General features: G+C 49.4%; 1 protein-coding gene and 1 pseudogene across 3 annotated transcripts in view; both read right to left on the minus strand.

The window, feature by feature from the left end:
- The window catches only part of KIF3C (kinesin family member 3C), a 43,415-nt gene extending 31,715 nt beyond the window's left edge, over positions 1-11,700 (minus strand). For all 3 annotated transcript variants that reach the window (XM_064295138.1, XM_064295137.1, XM_064295139.1), the window contains exon 1: positions 9,497-11,700. In XM_064295138.1, the coding sequence (XP_064151208.1) occupies positions 9,497-11,035 (1,539 nt within the window). In that variant the 5' untranslated portion in view covers positions 11,036-11,700. The remainder of the gene's footprint in view (positions 1-9,496) is intronic.
- A 1,684-nt stretch (positions 11,701-13,384) lies between these two features.
- LOC135232883 (large ribosomal subunit protein eL28-like) lies at positions 13,385-14,087 on the minus strand (annotated as a pseudogene).
- Positions 14,088-15,632: the final 1,545 nt, after the last annotated feature.

Below are 15,632 nucleotides of genomic sequence, written 5' to 3' on the forward strand. Positions count from 1 at the left end.
GAGGAATTCTCTCATCAAGAAGACAGAATGGTGTATAAATTTTTCAGTGAGAAATTAACATGACCTGTAAACTTTCACCTAAAGCACAATAAAATTAAAAAAAAAAAAAAAAAAGAATGATTAAGGATGAGGAAAAACACTGACCAGGGAAGGAGGTGAGCTGGACTCTCGTCCCTGCCTTGTCCCGGACAAAGTGTGCATGCACAGAAGTACCTCTGTCCACCTCGGAGAAAAGCTGATAAACTTTTCCAACTCGTAGCAACCCTATAGGTCAGAGTAAAACTTCCCCATAGGGTTTCCATGGCTGTAATCTTTACGGAAACAGATTGCCTCAGAGCGTCTGGTAGGTTCGAACTGCTGAACTTTCGGTTAGCAGTCGAGTACTTAACCACTGCACCACCAGCAGGAAGAAAAAAAATGAGATCTTCCACTTTGGTGAGAAAACCACGAGCACCTCAGGTCTGGTTGTGACCTTCATCTTTCTCCCCCCACTTCCCTCCCTTATTTGTGGCTTTCTAAAAGATCTCTCTTCAGCACCAGGGCTGCAAATGACATCCAGCCAGACCACAGAATGCAACAATGTCAGAACTGATTGAGACCTAAGGATGTATAGTGCAGCCTGGGTATTTTACAGAGTCCCTGGGTGGAGCAAACAGTTAAGTGCTCAGCTACTAACCGTAAAGTTGGCAGTTCGAACCTACCCAGAGGCACCTCCAGAGAAAGGCCTGGCAATCTTTTTCTGAAAGGTGACAGCCTTAAAAACCCTATGGAACAGTTCTACTCTGCAACACATGGGGTTGCCACGAGTTGGAAACAACTCGACAGCAACTGTTTTTTGGGCATTTTATAAATGAGATTCAGGACCAGAGGGGTTAGATGGGCCTCCAGGGTCATACGGCCTCCAAGCTCCCAGGCAAGGCTTGGTCATTCCTCTCCATCCTTCCACTGCCTTTGGTGAAGCTGGTCCCTAACCCTGGGCTCCTGGCCTGCTGCTTCCAAGGTGAACCAGCAAGCTGTGCAGAGGTGGGATCATCTAATGACCATCCCTTACAACCCTTTGGTGGGGAAGTGACTTGTCCAAGGTCACAGGATTACTAATAACTGGGTCTAACTGAAGATCATTATCAATCCAGGATTATCTACCAACTATTCATTATTTTTAATCAAATCTTCCAAATAGGTGTTAACACATTTCTTTTGCATTTTTTCCCTCCTTTTTAAAAACAGCTTCAATCATAGACTTCTGACAAAGGGATATTTTTTAAAATTGTGCTTAAGTATACATAACAAAGCAGTTGCCATTTCAACCGTTTTAACATGTGCGATTCAGTGACATTTACGACATTCACGGTGTCGCGCAGCCATCACCACTACCCATTTCCAAATTTTTTTATCATCCCTTTGTAGAAACTCAGTAACAAAGGTTTTTTCTCCTTTAAAATTTTTAGAGTAGTTTTTGTTTAATTATGAAAGTAGTATATACTTGTTATAAATATATATATATACACACCAAAAAGGTATAAAAATAAAATTCACCCTCATACTTCAATTCCCAGAGATAACTACGAAAGTGAGCTCTTGTGATTCCTTCCAGAAACTGAAAGAATTTAAAGTCTAAGTTAACTATAACTAGTGATTTATATTCTTGGCCATGGGTACTCAAAAAGCTTTGTTGATTATAGGAATGAATGAATGGTGCTGGGCTGAGGTCAGAGGCTGGGGGTTTGCATCACACGGAAGAACAGGGATGAGTTAATCATCTCGGGAGACTAGCATTCCCAAAGGGGCCCATTAGGCAGGGATCCGGCAAAAAGCCTTCCTTTCCCAGCCAGTATTACAGTGTGGAGGTCTGTAGTCAGACAGATACACCATCATATTCTGGCCCCACTGTGTCCCATGTGTGTGACCTTGGGTTGTTCATTCCTCACGGTGCTTCCATTTTGTCACATGGAGATGAAAACTGTACTACTTCATGGTACTATGATGAGGACTGCATAAAATAACACACATAAAGAAAACACCAGAGCGCCCGGCGTTAAGCAATCACTGAAGAAATGTTAGCTACCATCATTATTACTATTGTTGTTGGTGTTACTATTATTCTGCTGGCCCACCTGAAGAAAAGGAGAAAGCCTACAGGTCCACTATCTAGTGCTATGGAAACATCTCAACCCAGGGCTTGGTACTCCTCTGTGGAGTACATCTTGGAGGAAAGAGAGACAAATAGACTGTAACTCTAGTCTGACCAGGTGTTAATGTCCAGGAAGTTCTCAGAATATTAAAAATTGTAGATACACCAAACCTGAAGTCCGGGTGTCCTATATTAAAAATTCTAGATATGCCAAATCTTAAGTGCAAGTGTCCTATAAGATCTGAGCTCAGGGGTCTGCCTTGCAAAGGCCCCAAATCCAAAAGACCGGATCTGTGGGAACAGGGCCCATTTTCTTACCCACTCAAACACCTGGCTCAGCAGCTCTCCAGCCCTGGAGGCACCAAAAGAGGTAGTAGCCAGGCACAGCAGGCTGGCAGGGCAGAGGCGGAAGAAGGGCGCCCCGCTCTAGCTGAATTCCAGGCCCTTCCTCCTAGTCCTCAGAGCACAAAGAGAACATTATCACAGTCACTTCATCCATTCCTTCACCATCAAGGGCTGGAAATGACTCAGGGCAACTGGATAATATGCTTCTCCAGCCAACATACATCATGAGGAATCTAATACTGCACCAAAAGTTCTGCTCAGCCCCAAATAACTTGAAGCCCAAAACCTCTAAAGGAAACAAATGTATTAGCTGTGTATACTTCTTGTTGATCAAATCTTGATATTACAAACTGCCCCTGGCTCAACACAATTATAACCAATCACACCCGCCAGTGGCAGGAAGGAATAAAAGTACTGCTCCCACCAAAACTAAGAGGCCACAGACTTGACCTAGATGCTAGACCCAGCCTGTAGTATAGGTCACTTTTTTTTTTTTTATTGTGAAAATATACACAACAAAACATAGGCCAATTCAATAGTTTTACATATACAATTCAGTGGCATTGATTACATTCTTCAAGTTGTGCAACTATTCTCGCTACCCTTTTTCAAATTATTCTACCACCATTAATATAAACTGACTGCTCCTTAAGCAAAAACTCACCCTGCAGATCACTTATCACAAGGCTTCTCTCAAGGGTCTGATCCTGGAGGACTGAGCTGGGGTGTGGTGGGGTGGAAGAAGGTGCTCACAGTTCCCTGATCACCCAGTTCCAGGAATCCCAGACTGTCCTGCATGGGGCTGGTGTCCTTGGAGACATGCGGATGGAACCAGAGCAGCTTGGGAAAGTGGATGCTTCCCAGGCTATTGAGGACTCTCTGGAGACTGGGTAAAGCCCTATTTGGAGACTAATATCATGACCAGCAGAACGACACTGTGCATTTAATTCTTCTCTACAACACTTGGAAACCCTGATGGTGTAGTGGGTACAGAGCTATGGCTGCTAACCAAAAGGTTGGCAGTTCGAATCCACCAGGCACTCCTTGGAAACTCTATGGGGTAGTTCTACTCTGTCCTCTAGGGTCACTACAAGTCTTTTTTCTTTTTTGGTTTCTACAGCACTTCCTCTCCCAATTTGGGTTTCTTCTCCCCAGAAACCCTGCTGCCCATCCTTCTACCCAACTCTCTCTCCTTCTTTCTCCCTGCCTCCATGGCTTTATTTCACTTTCCTCTGTCCATTGTCGCCCCTCTATTTCTCTCCTGTCCTTCCCTCATTTTCTGTCCCTTCCTCCCCTTTCTTCTCATTTTCTTTGACTCTTCTCTAAAAGCCCACGATAGCAAGTTGAAATACCTTTTATTATTGGTTAAATTCATATTACATTAAATTTTAAACTCTGGTCTTAATTTTCAGAGAAGATGAACTGAACATTTTATATTTTGTTCTTAAAAAATTGCTATTTTTAAAAATTAAGGACTTTAAGGGGTAGAGAACTTTAAAGATCATCTAATTCAATGGCTTTCCTGAAATATGAATCCCTCAGAACATCTCTGATATTCAGTCTACCCTTGAACACTTCCAAGGATGGAAGCCCATTACTTCTTAAGGCAGCTCAATTCTGTAAAAGAAAAAGTTCTTTTTTATATTAAGCTTAATCTGCTACCATAATCCCCACTCCCTGGTTACAGGGACAATTCAGGATATGAAAACAGGACACCAGCAGAAGGACAGATAAGTACATGATGGGCTTGAGGGACACACCAGCTGGCTATGGGGTTCTCCTATTGGAATAGCTTGCTTAGGCAGGCAAGATTGAAGATATACTAAAGTCAGATGCCTGTAAGTCTTGAATGCCAGGCTAAAATATGATGTATCAGGAAGGCAGTCAAGTGCAAACATCTACTTGCCTATATCCATAGGCAGCTGGACAATAACGGTAAGAACACTTATTATTTACTGAACACTCATTCTGTGCCAGCAACTGTGCAAAGTGGTTTACATTGATTATCTTGTTTAGTCCTCTCAAAAGCACTGTGACATAGGTACTATTACCCCATCATATAGATGAGAAAACTGGGGGTCAGAGGTCCCAGAACTAGTAAGGGAAGGAACCCAGCCTGTTCGACGCCAAGGCCTGTGCTCTGAGCACAGCACTCTACAGAATGAGGTCAGCCTGGAGACCAGGACAGGAGGCCTGGATGTGGGAGTCATGACATAGAGAGAGATGTGTCAAGAGCAGAGGGCCCTGGTTCTAACCTGAAGTCTCTTCTAAAGATGAGCTCCAATCTCCATTTCTAGTCCTGTGCTTGCTTTTAAATTCCACCGACATATCGCCGGCTGCCCACTGGCCTCTGTCATCTCAAACTCAACGCATCAACACATCACCACCTTCCCAGCAACCAGTCCCTAACCTGGTTTTCCTAATTCTTTAAGCATAAAAGGCCACCAAATATCATGTCAAACCGACCTCGGTTCAGACAGATCTGCCATATACAAACCATGTGAACTTGGACAAGTTAACCTCCATGGGCCTCAGTTTTCTCATCTATACAGTGGGGGCAATAATAACAGCTTTCTGGGAGGGACTAAATGAGATAATTTGTATATAGTATACAGCATTTTTTAGTGCCTGGCACACAGCAAGTGTTCACTGAATGTCATTATTATTGCTATTACTGTTATTTCTCAAGCTTGAAACTCTCCCTTGCATCCTCATTTATGGTTAATTCCCACACTGAGAAGTAGGAGAAAGAAGAGGGACCCACAAAAGGGAGAGTAAAAATTCAATGCAGTTTGTACTTCCTGGGGTGACCTCATCTCTCTGGCTTGGGGATGCTTCTGCAGGATTTCTTTTCTACACCTACCACGGAGAGAGTCCAGCTCTAACCAAGACCCCCCTGCTCTTCTCCCTCCAGACCTACTTCCTTGGGGATCACAGCCAGCACCATTGTTCTACCTCTTTTCAGTTCAAGCCTACATTTGTATCATTGCAGTCTCTGCCTTCCCCAAACTGTCCTTCCCTTCCAAGTACCCAGAATCAATGTTTTACAAATCATCTAGCTCGACTCCCAAAAAAGTTTAATTTCAAAATTAAAGCAGTCATAAAGATAGCATTCTTGCACAATTACTTGAGTAAAGTGAGCCTTTCCCAACCAACCTATGTGCATTTAGCAGTCCTCATTGCAGTGCGTAGACTGTGCACAAACACTTCAGCTTTAACTGTGCTGTATAATAACCTCAGTTGTGGGTCTATGACTTATTCTAACATCCTCGTACCTAAGCCTAGTATGCTCTCAAGTCTCCCGGAGGTACTCCTTAAGTGTGGATTGCTAATGATTAACGACAAACACAAAGGCCAATAACAATCACAGGCCCTCGCACATCTGCATGCCCTAACATCCCCCCAGGCACACGGTAAACAGGAGAGATAAAGGCAGATTTCAAGGAGACCTGCTCAGGGTTTGTAAAAGTGAGGGGAGAACAAAGGGCAGGGGCGCCTCAGAGGTGGCAGGCAGGGAAAGCAGGCGAGACAGACCATAAGATGAGTCAGAGCGAATGAGGGCACTGGGTCGCATCAACTACCGCTTAGCTGCCCCCAGAGGCTGACTGAACTGGAAGAAGGAAACCGGGGGAGGGGGAAAGGGGGAGTTGATGCCATAACTCGGAAAGTGGGGAAGAGCGGATTGCAGATGGGAAGCAAAAGCTCTGCTAATTTCTGGAAGGGACCGGAGCTCTTGCCATCTGAGATCTCCTAGACCTTTCCTGCCTGGCTCTTCTCCAGCTGCTGCAGGTACAGGCGGCTGGGACGGCAGGGTGAGGAAGGAGTTAAGGCTTGCACTAACAACAAAGATGTCAATTCTGGTGATCAGTGGACTCCTGCTTGGCCAGACAGAAGCCACCCTGTGGCTGCTAATGCCTTCAATTTATTTGGTACTCTTTCAACTTATTTCAAATGCCCTCACACTAACGATGTCATTTAATCTTCAGGCAACCCTGTGAAATAGGCAGGACTAGGATTATTATCTCTAAGATGCTTCTCCCTCTTTACCCTGTGGATCACTCTATAGCCCTCAGATTGTTCCCACCATCCTGGAAACATCCAACGCTGAAGAAGGCGGTGCCTTAGGGGCTCCGGAAGGTTCGGGTCCTTGTCTACACAGATTGTCCTGGGCTGGGTGTGATGAGAAGTCACAAGATACAGACTCATTCCCTTCCTGGAATTTCCCAGGCACCCTCCCCCTTTGCTTAGATCTGAAAGCCTGGCCCACAAGGACCATTGCACCCACTCCCCAGGGAGCTATGTCAGGCTTCTTTCTCCTTGTTAGGCAAATGGGAACCTGAGGCTGAGAGGGGCGAAGGCCTTTGCCCTGAGTCACCCAGTGAACAAACCTGGAGGGATCTGCAATGAAGCAGAAAAAGCATAGGTTTGGGGTGTCAAAAGGCCTGGGTTCCAGCCTTGGCTCTGCCATTTATTAGCCGGGATTTCACGAAGACAGACATTCAGCTTACCTAGTTTTGGTTTTCATAATTGTCAAATGGAAATAATAATACTCATCTCTTGGGGTTATTGGGGGGATTAAATGAGATTAAGATGCCAAAGTACTCTTTAAATTTAAAGTGTTGTATCAAAATGAATTACTACGATTACTAAGCTGCATGGGTAATGGGGTCTGCCATAATGGAAAGAGGCTGGAGCAAGTATACAGTCCTGGCTCAGTGGAAAAATTTGGGCGTGGATAAGGGTGATGGTTGAACAACAAGATGAACATAAGTTGACGTCACTGAGTGAACAAGGGATGGTCAAAATAGCAAATGTTTTATTACATATATATTGACCACGATTAAAAAATAAAGTCCCAACTCTCTTCACATCACTTGTATAACACCAGGCAAGTCAGAGCCTGCTTTTCAAGGCCCCTGTCTGTTATGAGATTGTGGCGTACTGTGGCCACACTTCTTCTGGTGCAAGAATTCTCGCTTGGTCACCCCAATCTCTTGACTGCCCTACTCTCTCTGCCCCATAATTGCCTTAGATCCAAGGGCCTTACTGAGCACGCCCAACCAGTTTCCAACCAGGGCAACTGTCGCTCCATCCCATCTACCCATTTCCTCAGGAGAATGAAGTGAGCTTCTGCACTCTCCTCTCTTCTCAGACTTCATTGCAGCCCCAGCTTTAAGACCCAGCAGACTGTGTGTGTGGGTGGGGGAGGGGTCTTGGTCATAAAACCAATGACGGATTGTCCAATGCAAGACTCCTCAGCTGAAAGCAGCAGACTGCCTGGCTTCCCTCTGTCCCAGGGAAAGGTGGGCCCTAACTGCCCTGTCTTTGAATTCTACTTCTTCCATGATAGCCCCGAGCCTCTCCTTGAGGAAGCAGCTCAGCATAACCCTTGCTGAGCTCATGAAGGTGAATTAAATATTAAACACATAGGCTGGAGCCCCTGGTGCAGCAGCACATTCCCATGACACAGACAATGGCAAATAGCTCATCGACTGCTCCTCAGAGGCAGCAGCTCTCCCTCTCTAGCCAGGGCTTCCCCCTCTCCAGCCCACACTCCCACGAGGGAATGAGAAATGGAAATGCTTTGCTTTCCCGGCTGGTGAGCAACTCATGGCTCCCTGCATCCTTCCTCCAACCCCCCATGTTGAGGGCCCCAAAACCGAACAAAACCCGTTGCCACTGAGTCAGTTCCAACTCATAGCAACCTTATAGGACAGAGCAGAACTGCCCTGTAGGGTTTCCAATGAGCGGCTGGTGGATTCGAACTGCTGACCTTTTGGTTAGCAGCCAAGCTCTTAACCACTGTGCCACCAGGGCTCTGCTGAGGGCTCCAGAGACCTGTAAATGTCTGGAACTTTGAGTTGTGGCATCTGCATCATTGAAATGTAATAGGTCTGTGGTTGACCATGAGGCGGTCTCCATAGCTGACCCCCTCCTAGAGCCTGGAGGCCCACCAGGAAGGGAAAAGCTGAAGGATTCTGAGGCCCTTGCATCTCTCAGGGCAATAGGGAATTGGATCTTACTGGGATGAGGCCTGGGTGTGGAGCCAGTTGGTTTGCTTCTGAGATGAAAACAGGTGATAGAATTGTTGGGTTGGAAGAGCCTGAGAGATGACCCAGGCCAACCCTCTAGTATACACAAAGGGAAACTGAGGCCCAAAGAGACTGGGGGAAGTAACTTGCACAAGGTCACTCAATGAGCTGTAGAATGGCTAGGACTAGACTCCAGGTCTCCATTATACATGCTGGTGCTCTTTCTACCCTACCTCCTGTGTGATCCCTTTGAATCTCCTTCCCATGACACAAAGCAATGGGCCCCACACATGGGCCCAGTGGACAATTTTCACAGGGAACAGGATCCACTCATGGTTCCATTCTGCCACCCAAGAGCTGAACAAACATGAGGCCTACAGGTTCCAGCTCAGCCCTGCCACCTTGTAAAATGGACCCTTCGTCCTGTCACTCTCTGAGTCTTAATCCTTCATCTGTAAAATGGAGGTGTAAGAACGGCCAACCTGGATGGCTGTTCTAAGGATCAGATGAGATCATGTACGTGGGGACATTTTGTAAACTGTGAGGTGCTATCCAAATGTCAGATATCATTAAAATGATGTGAGGTCTGAAGATGCAGTAGAGGAAGGAAGGTACAGGGGAGAAGGCTAGTCAGGAGAACCCCCACTCATGAGAGGATGAGCCTGGCCATCCCACTGACCTCATACTGGGGCTACCACTAGAGACTGACAGGCAGCAGGTCACCACCCAAGCTCTTTGGCTTGAGACCACCTGTCTGCTCTGCTCTGCTTAGTGTGTGTGTGTGTGTCCCCTCCAAGCCCTCCCTGGAGGCTCTGCCTGTCAGTCTGGTATCACAGGAATCTGCCTGGCTGCTCCAGGAGTACATTTGGCAGGAAAGCAGTGTGTGATGTTGAGGGAGGATACCCCACTGCATGCCGGGCCACAGATCCTCAAAGACCCACAGACCCCTGGGGACTTCTCGAGTCCACCACTCCCTCTGGGGCCTTACCTTGTACTTGGCAGCAAGCAGCTCTGTGGCCTGCTGCTCCCGCCACAAGTCCTCCAGCATCTTCTCCTTCTCCTCCAGCAGCTTCTGCTTCTCCTCACTCACCAGACTGCGGTCGTCCTGGATGGCTGCCTTCTCCTCCTCCAGCCTCTCCTTCTGCTCCTGTAGGTAATTCTCCATGTTCTTCTCCAAGGCTGACTCCAGGATGGGCTGGGGCGGGCGGTGGTTGTTGTTGTTGTCATCCTCCTCTTCAGCCACCCAGGCCTCGATCACTGGCCCCTCAGGGTACCCTGCTGGGGCAGACACAGCCTTCTTCCTGCGGCTGCTCTTCCTCCGGGGCCGCTTCCCCAGCATCCCCCTTTTCTCCAGCTGGGCCTTGAGGCGGGCAATCTCTTCCTGGAACTCCCGCAGCAGCGTGTCCTTGGGATCCTCATTCACTCGAGGCTTGTTCTTGATGTTCTTCGCTCGGTTGGCAAAGCGCAGGGTGGAAAGGCTCTCATCATAGCTGTGAGAAGCTGGCCCTAGTGTGGCCACCATGATGGTCTTGGCATTTCCCCCCAGAGAGTCCTGGAGCAGTCGGGTGAGCTTGGAGTCCCGGTAGGGGATGTGTGTGCTCCTATTGCCTGCCAGGGCAGCAATCACGTTGCCCAGGGCAGACAGTGACAGGTTGATCTTGGAGGCTTCCTTAGGCCTCTCTCCACCACCACCACTGCCTCCACTGGTACCGCTGCCCCCCGAGGACTGGGCGGCTGTCCCTCCAGCTGTGTTGGGGCCTGCCTTGTTCTGCCTCTCACTGCCAGCCAGGTCCACCAGGTTGAGCTTGCCCACACGGATGTGGTCCTGGCCATCAGAGCCACGCTCACTGCACTCCACCGTGATGAGGAAGATAGCATGGGAGCGGGAGCTGACCTCGTTCATGTGTGTGCTGCCCACTGCTCGGGTCTGGTTCCCCAGGTTCATCACATGTTCAATCTCCTTGACATTCTTGGTGACAAAGGAGGAGAGGTCCTTGATGTAGACACCCGTCTCAGGGTTTTCCTTCAGCTCTAGCCTCTTGCCTGGCTCCTTGGAGAGCAGATCTCGAATCTCCTCCTGGTAGATCTCCAGGTAGGAGGCCCGGACCAGGTACTGCTGGTTCTGGGAGCGGGAGATGTGGGTGAAGATGTGCTCAAAGGCATTGGGGATGACCCCACGGAGCTCGGGCTCCACCCAGGTGCCCTGCATGGTGTAGGTCTTGCCAGTGCCTGTCTGCCCATAGGCAAACACGGTACCATTGAAACCCTGAAGCACCGAGTCTACCAGGGGCCTCACAGTTTCATCATAGAGGTCTGCCTGCTTGGAGCTGGGGTCATACACGGCGTCAAATGTGAAGGTCTTGGGCAGCTCCCCCGGGGCAGCGCGGGGGTTGCGCAGGGTCACCTGGCCCAGCTTCACATCCATGGTTAGGATCTGCTCGTGACCAGCAGCCTCCTCCTTCCGGCTGAGGGGGCGGCACCGGGCCACCACCTTGAGGGCCTCGCTGGCCTTGGTTTTACTGGCCATTTTGCTGCTCTGCCCTTCCTGCCCCTCCCCGCTCCCCTCTGCAGCCTGGACGGTCTTTCTGTCCTCCTCCCTAGGTCCGGATCCGCGGGGCCAGCCCAGCCCCCAGGCGTCGATCTTCAATCCGCCTGCAGCCTCCTAGGGTGGGGATGCGGGGAGATGGCACCACCGCTGCTGCAGTCCGGGCCTCCACTGCTCTCCGGTCGTTGCTGCACCGGCCAGGGGGGTAGAATTAGGCAGAATCCCCGGGCAGCCGAGGGAACAGCAGGAGCACTACCGGCCGAATGGCAGTGCCCGGAGCCCGCCCCATGCTGGGGCAGAGGCAGCGCTGCGGTAAACAGCGACCGCAACAATGAGATAAAGGACGAGGAAAATGGGATGGGGGTGGGCAGCAGAGCTGTCTTCTCCTCCTCCTCCTTGCTCTAGGGATCCATAGCGGAGGCAGCGGATCCTGGGCGGCGGGGGGTCCCGGCCCTCCCGAGGGCAGAGGCTCACCTGGAGTCCTCCCCCTCGGCTGGGGGATCATTCATTGCAGCCAAGGCGGCTGCTGCTGCCTCTGCCTCCGCCTTCAGCGCCGCCGCCACCCGAGAATGAGAGAAAAACAGAAGGGGATGGGGCGGAGCAGCGGCGCGAGAGTGATGTTGCCGCCGCGCTGCGGCCCCGGCGAAGCCTCTCGGCTGGGGTGGGGCCAGGGGCGGGGCCGCGGGGCCGGAGACGCGAGCTGGGCGCGGCCGCTGTGCGGCGGGGAGCCGGGCATCGCCGGCCCCGCACCCCCGCGAAGCCTCGGTGATGACAGGCTCCGGTGCCGACCCAGGTCCTGCGCCCGCCAGTCCGGTGCAGCGCAGCCACCGCCCGCCGTCACCCCACCGGGCCGAGCATGCTGGGAGTTGTAGTCCCGCCTTTGTTAACCGGGCGCTGGCAGGTTGCTAATGCCTTTTCCAGTCCGGCTGGCCCCTCCCTCTCCGGCCTGCAACCCCCGGAGTGACTGCTGAGATTGCAGGCTCCCTGTGGGCGTGTCCACCACCCACACTTGTTCCCTGAACAGCCACCGTTCTTGGTCTCTCCATTGCTCTTGTCTTTCTGCCTGGAGACGGGTATATGTCGCCCCTTTCCTTCAGGGTGTTGCCAGGCCTCGTGGAGCCTGACCTCTAAATGTCTCTTGACCCTGTCCTTTCTCTTCCCTACCCTGGCTTACTTCACGCTTTCCTCTTAGCTCTCCTGGAGCCACCTTCCAGCTGGTTCTCCATTTCGTCACAACAGGTGCACCTGGTCCTCTCTCCTCCTCCTTCTCCCACCTTCCATGTTGTATACAAGGCTCTGCATCTTCTAACTCCTGCCCAACTTCCTAGCCTGGCCACCAGCTACTCTCCTATACAGAATCTATGTTTCAGATGCTCGTTTTTTTCAACCAATAGTTATTGAGCACCTGCTAAGCCTCAGGCTCCATTCTAGAAGCTGGACTCCTGTCCTTAGGGTGTCCTTAGGGTGCTCAGTTCTAGGAACTATGATTTGTTTCCTTAACTGGTGGTGCTGTGTTGCATCTCTGTGCCTTTGTCCAGAGGACCCTGTCACCCTTTTGTACTTGGTTCCCTGCCACTTGGGCAGTTCAAGCACCACCTCCTCCATGAAGCCTTCCCTGACCAATTGCTCTCCCACAGCAAGAAAGAGACACAGAATTTGCATAATGCAAATCCTGAATTCACGTTCCAATTCGGACCTCCATCCAAGGTATGACTTTGAGCACTTTCTTTGCCCCAGCCTTAATTTCCTCATCCATTAAAAAAAATCGGAGAGGTGGGTGGGGGATAATACCTACTTAAGAGAGTGGCTGTGTGCCTCAAAGGAAACAAGGAACAATGAATCACAAAGCAGTATAACCATGAAAAGACTTATAAAGCAAGCACTTAATACTTGCACCTGGCCTGCCTTGGATTACCTTATAGCTCCTGCTTCCTTGAATATCCAGGTCTGCGTGTTGTGCTCTTCTATGGAATCTTCGGAAACCCTGGTGGCATAGTGGTTAAGTGCTATGGCTGCTAACCAAAGGGTTGGCAGTTCGAATCCGCCAGGCGCTCCTTGGAAACTCTGTGGGGCAGTGCTACTCTGTCTTTTAGGGTCGCTATGAGTCGGAAACAACTCGACGGCACTGGGCTTATGGAATCTTCATATTTTCCCCCTCTAGGGTGCAAATTAAGCGTAACTCCTCAAGTACAGCCAGTCCTATCCATGTACCACTCTGCAGAGGTGAGTTGAATCTACGGACGGACACCAAACTGTCTTTACTCCCCACCGGAGATCAAGATCAAAGAGGAGCTTATCTTTTTTTTTTTTTTTTTCAGAGAAAAGTTATTTTTATTGCTCTGGGGCGGGGTATGGGGGGCGCTCAGGAACCCCTGGTGGGACAGTTCGCTTCCTCTGCACCATCACCATGCACAGGCAGCCATGCACAGATCCAGGAGGTACTTGTTCCTGCAGATCACGTGCCAGATGGTGCTGAGTGTGGTTCAGGCGTTTTTGTTGATGGTGGTCGTACGTAGGAGGTGGCTGCCTTCTGCTGGCCCATCTGCGCTTCAGTACCTCCACTACCCCTTTGCCCTCGGCTGCCGGCTGCACACCCAGTCTTGAGGTGTGTCAGCTGGTTGTAGCGGAAAGAGTTGCAGGCCTTCCGGGTACTGGGCTCGGTGCTGTAGTCTGCTTGTTTCCCTTGATCAGGAAACTGGAGCAGTTACACACCGCCATCCACCGCAAACAGGCAGACATGGCGGCAGCTCCTCTCCCTGCGGCGCCTAGAGACGGAAAAGAGCAAGGAAGTGCTATGATCTGAAATCTCAAGGCTGTTCTTCACAGAGGCTTTATAATAGTCTTTCTACAAAACATTTTCAATCTTGTTATTCTCTAGAGGGCCTGTTTAGTCCTTCAACTCTACTAAGCCTATCACTTCACCTCTCGCCTGTCTCCCAGTCCCCAGGAACTGAATGTCAGCTAGGCTGGAGGTTTGAGGATTAGCTGCTTGCTTGCCCACTTCTGAAGTTTCCTGGCCTTCCTGAGCCTTTGATCAAGCTCTACCTCTTATGATTAACTGAATGAGGTTTTGACTTTGTAGACTTAAGCTCTCTTGGCTCTGGCAACCTAAGACCCATTTGGCTCTTGAACTATTGTTGCACTTGGCTTTGGTTTTTGGACTATGCTTTCTCTGCTTTGGTTAATCTGCTTGACACTAAAACCAAACCAAACCAAATCCACTGCTGTTGAGTTGATTCTGACTCATAGTGACCCTGTACTATAAACCAAAAATCAAGCCAGTTGTCATCAGTCGATTCCAACTCATAGCTACCCTACAGGACAGAAAAGAACTGCCCCATAGGGTTTCCAAGGAGTGTCTGGTGGATTTGAACTGCTGACCTATTGGTTAGCAGCTGAGCTCTTAACCACTGTGCCACCAGGGCTCCCCTGACACTATAAAACAAAACACTGTTGCCGTGGAGTTGATTTTGACTCCCAGCAACCCTATAGGACAGAGTAGAACTGCCCCATAGGGTTTCCAAGGAGCGAAAGGTAGATTCGAACTGCCAATCTTTTGATTAGCAGCCGAGCTCTTAACCACTACCCACCAGGGTAAAAGTGATCCCCACCCTGCTCTCCCCATCTAATGTATCACTTGGCAGGGCAATTGCCCAGCTCTGCCTATATCGGAGGGACATTGGGATACCATTGTTTATAGGATGTATGACCCTGAGTAAGAAACCCTGGTTGTGCAGTGGTTAAGTGCTAACCAAAATGTCAGCAGGTCCAGCCCACCAGCAGCTCCTCAGGAGAAGGATGTGGCAATCTGCTTCCATAAAGATTACAGGCTTGGAAACCTTATGGGGCAGCTCTACTCTGTCCCACAGGGTTGCTCTGAGTTGGAATTAACTCAGTGGTAATGGGTTTGATTTTGGTTTTGACCATGAATAAATTGTTTAACTTCCCTGAATAGCTATTTTCTCATTGGGAAAAATGCTGAGGATAAGAATGCTTACCTTATCCACAGGGCCTAAGGACCATTAAGTGAGATAATGTAAGTGAGAACTCCCAGGACATAGAAGGTACTCAAGAAATAGTTTTCCATCTTTTTGTCCTTGCATTCAAAGCTGTTCACATCCTGTCTCCCTTCTCAGCATTGTGTTTAGCTGTTCCTCCTCCCCTCACCCTCAAAGCTCGAGCCACTCTGATTTGCTTGAGGTCCCTGGAACATCCTAGTTTGTTTTTTTTGGGGGGGGTCTCCTTGCCTTTGCTCATGCCGCTCCTCTACCTGCAATGTTCTCCTAATTTTGTCTATTTCTCTCCACACCACCTTACCTTCTATTTATTCTGCAGCTCAATACCATATGACTTGTACCCCCACCACTCAGTAGACTTACCAAGGACAGCACTGAATTCCATGGTGCCAATTCTGGTAGACCTTTTTCAGTAGAGGCATTTGACACAATTGACTTTCCCCTCCTTCAAGGAACTCTTGCTTCTCATGACTTGTATGACTTTACACTTTTCTGGTTTTCTTCCTACAGTTCCTATGAGTTCTAGTTGCTCAATTTCAATCTCCTTAAAGGAATGTTGCCCT

This window comes from Loxodonta africana, chromosome 12 (assembly GCF_030014295.1).
Source record: "Loxodonta africana isolate mLoxAfr1 chromosome 12, mLoxAfr1.hap2, whole genome shotgun sequence".
NCBI classification, from domain to species: domain Eukaryota; kingdom Metazoa; phylum Chordata; class Mammalia; order Proboscidea; family Elephantidae; genus Loxodonta; species Loxodonta africana.